The sequence below is a fragment of the Schistocerca gregaria genome, chromosome 10 (assembly GCF_023897955.1).
Source record: "Schistocerca gregaria isolate iqSchGreg1 chromosome 10, iqSchGreg1.2, whole genome shotgun sequence".
NCBI lineage: Eukaryota > Metazoa > Arthropoda > Insecta > Orthoptera > Acrididae > Schistocerca > Schistocerca gregaria.
This window is the reverse complement of record NC_064929.1, coordinates 86229971-86242166: the sequence shown is the minus strand read 5'-3', so window position 1 is coordinate 86242166 and position 12196 is coordinate 86229971. Positions and strand designations below refer to the sequence as shown.

Genomic DNA, 12196 nt, shown 5'->3' with positions numbered 1-12196 from the left:
TGGTGGAACCATTTGAGCTAACTAGAAATCGAGAAATTACCGAGAGAATAATCTCTGGAAACATTGTGACTGTTGCTTTTTCCAAACCTGATGATACTAACAAGGTTATAGACATCATGGGAGAGGAATTCAAACTTCTCCATGACAAGGTAGAAAACAGAATAACTTTACCTGATGTTGTGTAATGTAGTAAAGTGGTGATTGTTTTGTTGTGGGTAGACACAAAATTTAACGAAAAGTACCAGTTTGCATTTGCTCAAGTGAGGTTAATATCAGATTCGTGGAATCAGGACAGATTTACATCTGTCCCCAAGGGACTTTAACGTTTGGCCGGAATGACGACTGCCGGCTCCCAAGTTGTTTTTGGTGTTCCTATCCTGCACTGAATTCCCTTCAAAACTCAAACAATACTATGATTCTTATACTATCCTCTGGTCCTATTGCTTCTCCATCCTTGTCTTTACTTGACTGACAAGCAATGGCTGCTGCAAATCACTAATATCAAGGCCATACTGCTTCTTGCAGTAATAGCAATAAGTGATTGTATCACTATTCGTGGTCTCAAAGGTGTTACGCATGCTTACGGTCCACATTACGTAATCAATTGAATAAATTATGTTGTTATATCAAGTCAGAACTGAAAAATCTATTAGTGGTTTCATAATATGCTCTCTAAAAGCAGTTGGATTCTGATTTGATATATCTGCAGTTACATCCATAACAATTAGTGCCCGATGTAGATGTAAGTCGATCACACGCTCCGCTCTGGTCTTAAATCCCACCATCAACATAGAATTAGAAGAGGTTCTCGAGTATTTAAGTCACCCATGCGCTCTGCTCTAGTCAGCGAGGATCTCGAATCCCAGTATCAGAGTATAGTAAGGTCTTAGTTTGGCCTAAGCTGTTCTTTGAGAGTTACCAAGAAATATTAGATTAATATAAGATGGAAACGTGTATGAGACATTACATAACATAATTTTTTTACCCTTAGTAAGATATAATATAAATGCAATTCACCAGCCGGTCTCTTCCACCATCCACGTATATTTAGGTTTTTAGTTTTGCCTAAATTAGCCTTTGTACGTAATGTCTTCACCAGTTTTTCCATACAAACCTGTGTGTAGAAGAACTGATGAATGCCGACAGATAATAAGTAACAAAAGAAGAGTGGACAGTATAATATGATGGTATTATTGAGACACAGTGATGTCAAGGCGACATGAACTGAATTAGAAGATGTTATATGTGTATAATTTTCTATCTTATATTAAAAACAAAGATTCCAAGACTTACCAAGCGGGAAAGCGCCGGTAGATGTGTCTGTGTATGTGCGGATGGGTATGTGTGTGTGTGCGCGCGAGTGTACACCTGTCCTTTTTTCCTTTTTCCCCCCAAGGTGAGTCTTTCCGCTCCCGGGATTGGAATGACTCCTTACCCTCTCCCTTAAAACCTACATCCTTTCGTTTTTCCTTCTCTTTCCCTCTTTCCTGAAGAAGCAACCGTCGGTTGCGAAAGCTAGAAATTCTGTGTGTGTGTTTTATTTATTGTGCCTATCTACCGGCACCTTCCCGCTTGGTAAGTCTTGGAATCTTTGTTTTTAATATATTTTTCCCATGTGGAAGTTTCTTTCTATTTTATTTACATCATCATTAATTTTCTATTTTTATAGAATATTTTATACCTTTTATGTAATGTGATGTAAATGGGGAGGGTTGTATCAATTTTGAAAGGGGTGGGTAGTGTTGGTAAAAGCATGACTTACACTACACACACACACACACACACACACACACACACACACACCACACACCTTTCAGACAACCCTCGCAGACAAGCATGACTGATTCTTCACCATCTGCCATTTCATAGGGGTTGCTCTGATTTTTCTTCGGGGACTTCATAGGTGAAGGTGAGAGTGGCCATTCTGTAGGAGACGTTTAACATCATACCTCCTCCGGCTTCTCACTCAAGTACCGACAAAGTAGGGATCCTGGGGAAGGGGGCTGGGAAGGGTTTACCTGTCTTTGGGGCTATCTTTTTTCTCTTCTTTGATCTTAGCAAATAGTTCTTCTTTTTTCTTTCTTACTTCTCATCTGAGTACCGGTCTATCTTTCCTTATTTCCAACAAAGTTTCAAGACTTACCAAGCGGGAAAGCGCTGATAGACGGGCACAATAAAATAACACACAAACATACACACAAAATTACGAGCTTTCGCAACCGGCAGTTGCTTCGTCAGGAAGGAGGGAAGGAAAAGGAAAGATGAAAGGATGTGGGTTTTAAGGGAGAGGGTAAGGAGCCATTCCAATCCTGGGAGCGGAAAGACTTACCATAGGGGGAAAAAAGGATAGGTATATACTCACGCACACACACACACACACACACGCACACACACACACACACACACACACACACACACACACATCCATCCATACATATACAGACGCAAGAAATATGTCTGCTTGTGTCTGTATATGTATGGATGGGTGTGTGTGTGTGTGTGTGTGTGTGTGTGTGTGTGTGTGTGTGTGTGTGTGTGTGTGTGCACGCGCGAGTATATACCTATCCTTTTTTCCCCCTAAGGTAAGTCTTTCCGCTCCCGGGATTGGAATGACTCCTTACCCTCTCCCTTAAAACCCACATCCTTTTGTCTTTCCCTCTCCTTCCCTCTTTCCTGAAGAAGCAACCGTTGGTTGCGAAAGCTCGTAATTTTGTGTGTGTGTTTGTGTGTTATTTTATTGTGCCTGTCTACCGGCGCTTTCCCGCTTGGTAAGTCTTGGAATCTTTGTTTTTAATATATTTTTCCCATGTGGAAGTTTCTTTCTATTTTATTTCCTTATTTCCATACGCATATACTTCTATTGCCCAAGTCGTCCTCATTTTCCGTGGTTCCCAATAACCTCCAACTTCTTTCATATAGAAGTAGGCTGCAGAATCAGGATACACAAAAAACACATCTACATACACACAAAGATACACTTAAACACAAACAGGAGAATTATGAATTAGAAACCTGAAGAGATGTCAGAAAGAACCACCAAGGGATTTGGGGAATAAAGATCTATGTACATATTACATTGTTGATTTGTGACGGTTCTGCATCGTTATTTTTTGTTGTGTACATCTGAGTCGATGCACATATTACATTGTTGATATGTGGTGGTTCTGCATCATTATTTTTGTCGCTCTCAAATATATATTTACATGTGCCATGCTAGTCCTTTGAGAAAAGGCATAGTATCTACTGGGAGTTGGTAAATACAGGTAGACGTAGCATCTACTGTGTGTGGGCATGATATCAGTTTATATGGTAAAAGTGAGGAGTGAACGAGGACTCTAGGGTATTACATGAAGTATTAGAAAGTGGAACAGACATGTAATGCAGATTTTTAATATTACCAGTGAATATTTAAGAAAAGTATTCATAAAGATGTATGCTAGGGCAATGAACCAGAAGGCCTACTCTAGAAGAATATGGAGGGCACACTCGACATTTATTGGATGAGGAAAAGGGTGGATAGCAGGTCTATGAAAGCCTGACATATACTGCGCAGACAGGGGCACCGAGAAGGGGATTGACCTGTACCATAGGAGGATAGGAATAAGAAAGGGGCGTACCAACCAAAACGGAAGGAGAAAGGGTACTCCTACAATCAACCCATGTAAGATATAGGTACTGTTCCTAAAAGGAAAAAGAGCAGTATTGTGGCAGAAGTCACCCGTTTAAAGAGATGAACCTGGTAAGTTTGAATTCTATGCAGCACTAGCATTTTTACGTTTTAGATTTACAAGTGTCAGAAGATGGGAACACTTCATTCTACCTAGAGTTCCTCCGGATCACGATAAGTAATGAATAAGTACATACTTAGGAAAAAACAGTATGGGATGTAAGAACAAAGGAGTTTTTTTGGAAAAGAGCTAACTCGCAATACAGATTGAAAGGTACACATTTGGTAATTGCGGTAAAATATGTACGGTTATTAGTAAAAAGAGAGGTACTGTTAAAGGATAAAGAATTATCTCGTGTAATATTATTGTACATAACGAATACGTATAAAATATTGCGTGTTCGACCTAAGGGGAGGGATATGTAGTGCTTCAAGAATTTCGGTGTAAATTCTAGAAACACTCTGCCTTCAACCATCTCAAACACCTGATATTTTAGGTTCGAGTGCGGAGAGTGAGAACGTTTCTACCTATCTAGCTGTTTCTGTTTGCAGGTCGCAAGTTTGTTATTTGAAGACTGTAAGAGGGACAAGTCACCGGCGCCACAAAAGATGTGAAGAGAACTTGACGAATAATTGTGTCGTATTCTTTGATGTGTTACTGTCTGTGGTGATTGTAAAAAAAGACTAGTGGACAGTTGAAAGTAGTTTCCTAAGGACATTCGTGTATTGGACTCACTTGCGAATAGAGACTTTTAAATTTTTTCACGTCTCGGTTACGATCGAAGCGAGACACATGTAAGCTATTTCGGAGAAGTGTAAATGATTCTAATGTTCGAAGAATAAGTTAGCTTGCAGAAGTTATTATCTGTGAAAGTGGAAAATATAAAGTGATGGAACTGATAAATATTCTGCGAGTACACAAATTACTTCAAGAATAGAGAAGTATTTTAATAAATTCCCTTAACCAGCTACAGTCTTCGGAGGAGCCCGTGGAAGATTGACGTAGCTGACTACCCAGAGAAGAGGATCGGCTACACACAACGTGCAATTTAACAGATGTGAGACATGTGTACCTTGCAACCCAGTACCACACTGTCTCTTAATATCATCCAGAGAACATCAGAACAGTTAATAAGAGTAACCCCAGCATGAGGTAGAACGGTAGATTGTAAACCGTTACGCTTTTGTCTGCAGTGAATAACAGTATTTTTGCAAAAAACTAATTACTAAATTTAACATGGAAAAGAAAAGAGAAAAATATAATTATTTTATTATTTGTGGATGTGGATGTGATAACTTGGTTACTGCAGTCAGATAAACAAAGGAGAAGCCGTTGACCTCAAATAGTATATATGTGGCCTACTGTTTGAAAACTCCACAAGAAGATTTCAAATTTCAGACTGTTGGTCAGATGAAAGATTAAAATTTACTACTGTTTTGGTTTCTTTCTTCAGCAGAGCCTGCACTTTCATTAAAACTTATGGTTCACTATTAGAATAAATTTAGAACAATATTCTGATTGAAGATTTTCTATGGTTTTCCCACTGCAACTGAACTGGACCCACCAGAGGTTTTCTCCAAAATAGTATAACACTACTGCATTTGGAAAAACTGGGTGGTGCCGGGCACTTCAGTCTCTATCTCACCAAACCTAGTCTCGTTACTTGCTTTGACATTGCAGGTAAAGTGTGATGTACTGTTCATCCTGTATGGGCAAATACAATCTCCTCTGCTAAGCAAGCTCATCTTGGCAATATCTCTATCAGCTTCTTCGGATGAAATATTCTCCTCTGTGTCAAAATATTTTTTGCCAAAATTTTCACGGTCAAGGTCATCCTCTCATAAATTATTAATTTTGATAAGAGGACACAATTTATTTTTATGTAAGGTATCGCTTTTCTTATCGTGAGCTCTCACAGGATGTCTCAGTGATAATTCGGTAAACTTGTTATGCACACATTTCTTTAATTATCTAATGGGGCTGCATGTAATGAAAGATGAACTCGCCCTAAAAGAATCGTGACTTCACACTTCCATCCCTGTGTTAATGAGTAAACACCTCAACTTAGCGTGGCAAGTCAGCAGGGTACATGAAAGACAGTTCAAATTATTGCAGTTTCGTATTTCATAATTTCCACTACATTCTCAACACACACCAACAGTTTTCAGGAGTGGTGCATGTGGGTATTCCAATATAAGTTTGTCAATTCCCTAGCAGAAAATGTAATTTAGTTTTCACAGTTTAGGCTTTAGGAAGGAGGTGTTCCTCTGTGTACAGTTGTCTAGGAGGTATCAATTTTGTACAGCACTTCATCAGATAAATAGATCAGACACAGGGGGTGCGCATAAGGGATAAGGAGGATATCAGAGCACAGATGGATCACGTTCTCTTCTCAGACAACGTACCAGAGTGAGGCAGAAGACAATGCGATAGTTGTAGGAGGGCAGGGAGGGAAGGCGGAAAGTGAGTCTGAGAGATGGGCAGGACTGGGGTAATTGAAGGCACTGGAAATCTAAAGACGGTAAAAATTGCCGTGAAAATGTGGACAAATTTGTGTACCTGACAGAATCTACTGTACGACCAGAAGAAATGAGAGAAGTGAAGGGATGGAAGACAATGCACTGGAGATAAGGACAACATGTTGCATTATTAAAGGCAGCAGAAAGATGATCTCGACAGAAGCAAAGATCAGATGCTTCGAGGCAACAGTAACTAACGTAATATTATATGTGGTCAAAACGGTGACACGGGAAGAATGTAGAGTAGGAAGAGGATAGAGACAAAAAACAATCAGATAGATAATGGGTCCAGAACAGAGGAACTGAGAGGAAGACCAAAAGAAATGAATGTACGATTTTAAGAAGATGAAATGAGAAGTGATCACAGACTTGCTGTTGTTGTTGTGGTCTTCAGTCCTGAGACTGGTTTGATGCAGGTCTCCATGCTACTCTATCCTGTGCAAGTTTCTTCATCTCCCAGTACCTACTGCAACCTACATCCTTCTGAATCTGCTTAGTGTATTCATCTCTTGGTCTCCCTCTACAATTTTTACCCTCTACGCCGCCCTCCAAAGCTAAATTTGTGATCCCTTGATGCCTCAAAACATGTCCTACTAACCGGTCCCTTCTTTTTGTCAAGCCACAAACTCCTCTTCTCCCCAATTCTATTCAATACTTCATCATTAGTTATGTGACCTACCCATCTAATCTTCAGCATTCTTCTGTAGCACCCTAATTCGAAAGCTTGTATTCTCTTCCTGTCCAAACTATTTATCGTCCATGTTTCACTTCCATACATGGCTACACTCCATACAAATACTTTCAGAAATGTCTTCCTGACACTTAAATCTATACTCGATGTTAACAAATTTCTCTTCTTCAGAAACGCTTTCCTTGCCATTGCCAGTCAACACTTTATATCCTCTCTACTTCGACCATCATCAGTTATTTTGCTCCCCAAATAGCAAATCTCCTTTACTACTTTAAGTGTCTCATTTCCTAATCTAATTCCCTCAGCATCACCTGACTTAATTTGACTACATTCCATTACCCTCATTTTGCTTTTGTTGATGTTCATCTTATATCCTCCTTTCAAGACACTGTCCATTCCGTTCAACTGTTCTTCCAAGTCCTTTGGTACCTGACAGAATTACAATGTCATCGGCGAACCACAAAGCTTTTATTTCTTCTCTGTGGATTTTAATACCTGCTCTGAATTTTTCTTTTGTTTCCTTCACTGCTTGCTCAATATACAGATTGAATAACATCGGGGAGAGGCTGCAACCCTGCCTCACTCCCTTCCCAACCACTGCTGCCATTTCATGTCCCTCGACTCTTATAACTGCCATCTGGTTTCTGTACAAATTGTAAATAGGCTTTCACTGCCTATATTTTACAGACTTAGGGACTCAGATAGCATGACAGAAAAGTACGACAGGTACTGTGCAGGGCACGAGGAAAGTCTGGTGCAAAAACGTGTTCACAGGTGAGAGTTGCACGAGGTTGAAGACGAAAACTGCAGAAATAAGAAAGCTACAACCAATACACGATAGATGAAGAAAGGGACAGTCAGTATTTCAGATGAAGAGTGGGGAGGAAACACACCTTTATTTTGATGCGGGGCGCCTCCCCCTGGGCAAGCGGCGGCGACGGCTGGTCCGGGTTGTCCATCTCGAAGCTCTTGCGCTTACGTTTCCGCTTGTGCTCGCGCGGCTCCCCGTCGGGCGAGTAGCGGTGGTGCTTCTCGCGGCGGCGCTTCTTCCCCGTCCGTCCCGACGGCACTGCGGTGCTGGCACCGTCCGCCCCCTCCCCGTCTGCTGCCACCACTTCGGCCGTCTCGTACAGTTGGGGATCCAGCGGCTTGATCGTCACCTGGGTGTGCAGACGACAGTTACGGCAACCCCCTTTCACAGAGATGCCATTCTGACAGGACAGCCATGAAGCAGTGTACAAAGAACAGGGTTATCTTTCAACAAAATTTTGACATGTGAACATACAAGTTTCCAGCCAGGATTATAAACAATAAGTTACAAATCAAACAAAAGCAACACACACACACAACTGCAGTCTCAGGCAACAACAGAGTGGTTTCAGTTGCCTGAGACTGCAGCCACGTGTGTGAGTTGTGTTTGCATGTGTGTGTGTGTGTGTGTTTTGTTGAAGGCCCGTGGCTGAAAGCTTTAATTGTGAGAGTCTTTTTGTTATGCCTATCAGCGACTCAGCATCTCCGCTATATGACGAGTAGCAGCTTTTCTTCTTATAATACTATTGCACAAGTAACGCTACATGGGCAGCGAATGCCCTGCGCGACTGGAAAAAGGGCACAGATTATTGCTATTCACAAAAACGGTAAAAGAACAGGTGCACAGGATCAGTAACGCCTACCTGTTGCAGGATCCTGTAAGATACTGTGACATTCCTGGTGAAAAACAAGTTTCTCCCATACGATTGTTACAGATTTGTGAAAAACCACTCGTACGTAACAAAGCTTGCTTTATTTCTACTCGAAGTAGTAAATGTAAATTCAGTCCTCCTGATATCCGCAAAGTGTTCAACAGTGTGCTGTGCTGTCCGCTTATAACTTAGATACGGTCATACGAAGGTATCTGATTGGCTCAATGAATATTTCACAGACAGAACTCAGCACATTATAGTGGATGGCAACTCTTCCACAGAAAATAAAGTAGCAGCAGCAGCTGTTTCTCAAGCATGTGTAGTAGGACTCTAATGTTCCTAATACGCACAGACCATTTATCGTACAGGATCAGAAGCACTTTCACTAATGGTGCTGTTGCACCATCTACACGGGGGCACAAAAAAAAAAAATTTCCCGGTTAAAATTACGCTTTTCCTCAGGTGAAAATACTCTTATTCCCAGATGAAAGTACACTATATTCCCGGTGCAACAACACTGTTTCTGTATTAAGTGACTCCCTCGGAGTTGCAAACGTGTCGATCCCTCAAATGGTGGAGGATTTATACACTGGCATAGAACTTCTCAGCACTTTAGGAAACAAAACCCAGCAAAAAAACAACTCATTTTAGAAATATCTTTGACTGGTGGCAACATTTACACTGCACATTTCGTATTACAAAGTATAAACACAAATTCCACCAAACACAGCATTGAAATTGAGATTGACAATCACACCTCACGTCAAATTATGTTGCCGGCCGATGACAGAGATATTCGTAACATAGGAAATGTGATGTAGCCAGCCAATAGCACTTCACGTGCCATACGGATTTTTCCCCCGCACACCAGTTTCTCCGAACCCCACAGGTGGGAGCTGGCATTACAGCACGTCTTCGGTTCTCCCACCCACCTGGCCTCAATTTACGTCAATTCCTTCGGTCTCGACGTTTCTTCACAGTAACTATCCCTTTCTTCACTCCCTTTTAGTTTTCTATATCTTTCATTTTCTGATCAGTCCCGTCTTTTCCCATCGCCTCCTCCCACTTCTATCATGTACAGTGTGTTGTGTTGGCAGAAGAGCCAACACCGTGTAACTAGTAGAGGCCGAAATGCATGTGTTTCAGTTCACACAGGCTAGAGCGAGGAGGGAAGAACTATATTGACGTGAGGTCTGGAACATGACAAGGAATTAGAATTCAGAAAGTGGACTTACTTAACTTTAATCCATTAATGATAAACGTCGCTCTTGACGGTACGCGATTCACAATATTCTCTGTTAGTAACTGAATATGGCGCCTTGCTAGGTCGTAGCAAATGACGTAGCTGAAGGCTATGCTAAACTGTAGTCTCGGCAAATGAGAGCGTAAGTAGTCAGTGAACCATCGCTAGCAAAGTCGGCTGTACAACTTTGGTGAGTGCTAGTGAGTCTCTCTAGACTAGACCTGCTGTGTGGCAGCACTCAGTCTGCAATCGCTGATGGTGGCGACACGCGGGTCCGACGTATACTAACGGACCGCGGCCGATTTAAAGGCTACCACCTACCAAGTGTGGTGTCTGGCGGTGACAACACACAGTGCACTTAGCTTTCCACTCTTATTAACTGGTGGAGATGCCTGGCAGTAATCTCTGTCTCATGTGTTACCCTACCTCCCACCTTTATGCTCTCAGGTTTTCAAATCTCACCCGATGCAGTTCCCAACAATCAGTCTTTCCTTCTCATCCTGTACGGTATGTCTCCCCCACCCTGCGGTTCTGGGTGACTTTTCCAAAATCTACCCTTTTTCCTACCTCTCCATTCCTTTTCCCTCACCCTCCTCCCTTCCCATTTGACCCTTCTGCGAGAGGAAGCAGCCACTGACTCCAAAAGCACACACATTTATTTAACCTTTATACATGTTTTGTCCTGCTGCTGCTGCTAGGTAAATAGACTTTCTAATCCTTTGATTTACACTACAAACAAATAATGAACCACATTAATACCAAATTTGACTGAAATTGTGTTAAGCTTCTATGTCACCTCCACCCCTACAGGTGATAGGTAGTAATTATCTACACACAAAATTCTGCAATTGTACGCACAGAAAAGAACTGAAATTTCATCGTAATCAGAGGATAGACACAGGGAGGAATATAAAATGAACAAACAAATATTCATTTTCATATATTAGACTGACCAGTTTCAATGTCACTGTCATTATCCAGAATTGCTTATTAATACAAAACAGACAAACATGACTTTAAATACAAAGACAAACTGTAGATACAAAGTCTCAGGTAATTAATTGACAATAACATTAAAAATATGTTACTCGTGTGTAAGTGTTCATGATGCATACTGTTTTTAGAGTACACATGTGATCAAAAAACAATGTTCCAGCCCGCATTGTCTAACTTCTTCATTACGCTGTTACGACCGATGATACGATGTGTTACCGACTACCTGACGTTACACTGGAGCACTCTGAATCTTGTCATTATGACAAAAATCATATATAGCTATTATCGAACAGTCGTGCATTTCAATTGCAGGGCATAGCTCGTTCGTGTGCAGGTACTTTAACTGAATATTTGCATTAGATGTGCTGCAGAGATGCAGCTAATCTGTGTGCACGACAGTGCTTGCATGGATTGGCACAAGCTGTGTCCGACCACTGCCATCTGCGATAAGTTTCTGTGAAAGATGTTGTAAGTCTGGTCAACACATAATGCATATTACAATTGTGTACGACACTGTGCACATCACAAAATACTCTGTCCAATTATCTGCATGCAATCTGGTACCTTTTACAAACGAGTTCTGCCCCGAAACATTCGCCGACTGTGTAACAGACGTCTCTGCCAGCGCATCTCTATATATCGATATGCCCGGGACACATTCGGAACACAAACAGTGCTCCAGTCAGTTCTCGCACAGAAATTAACTGCGACGAACCGTTACTGGGCCACTTCTGCTAAGGTGTACAAATGTCGAATAACAGCCCCATGGTATGTTATTTGTATTATAATGACACAATTAAGTGCAACAATTTAATGGGTACAGTTGATATTTCTTGTAACACTGATAGTGACTACGTTATAAATGAGTTCAACAGTGTCAGCTGGCACACTTCAAAATTTTATTTTTTGATTTCGTCTATGGTCTACAAACACAGGCATATACATATGGGTAAAAGATTTTTAATGCTGGGACTTCGAAACTAGGATTTATATTTTTTCATTTAAAGTGACACGTTTGATTCACATTCGTCTGTTTCGTGTTAGTAGGCAAATGCTTAATAATGATTGTAACGTATCAAATAAGTCTTACAACACTGATCCTGTAGATTTTGTGAAATATCGCACTAATAACAAATATGGTAAGGAAAATTCTGGCAGAACGTAAATAATCTAAGAGTACAGGAGACTGTCTACCAAACAGCAGAAGTATTGCCGGAGTCCAATGCTAGCAGCTGTTTTATGCCACAATCGGCTCTAAGCGACCTTGTGGCTGTCATTATATTCCGTCTAGTATTTTATCTATTTGACAATCGTGTTATACTTTTAAATTTTAGTTTTTATGCCTGTGACATTTCTGGTTGATATGAGCACTTTTGCTCAGAAGTTTTTAACCACAG

The 12196-nt window shown here is 41.0% G+C and overlaps 1 protein-coding gene across 2 annotated transcripts in view; it reads right to left on the bottom strand.

Moving 5' to 3' along the window:
• LOC126293700 (PHD finger protein 14) overlaps window positions 1–12196 on the bottom strand; it is a 180708-nt gene that overhangs the window by 49981 nt on the left and 118531 nt on the right. For both annotated transcript variants that reach the window (XM_049987005.1, XM_049987006.1), the window contains exon 14: window positions 7772–8038. In XM_049987005.1, the coding sequence (XP_049842962.1) occupies window positions 7772–8038 (267 nt within the window). The remainder of the gene's footprint in view (window positions 1–7771; window positions 8039–12196) is intronic.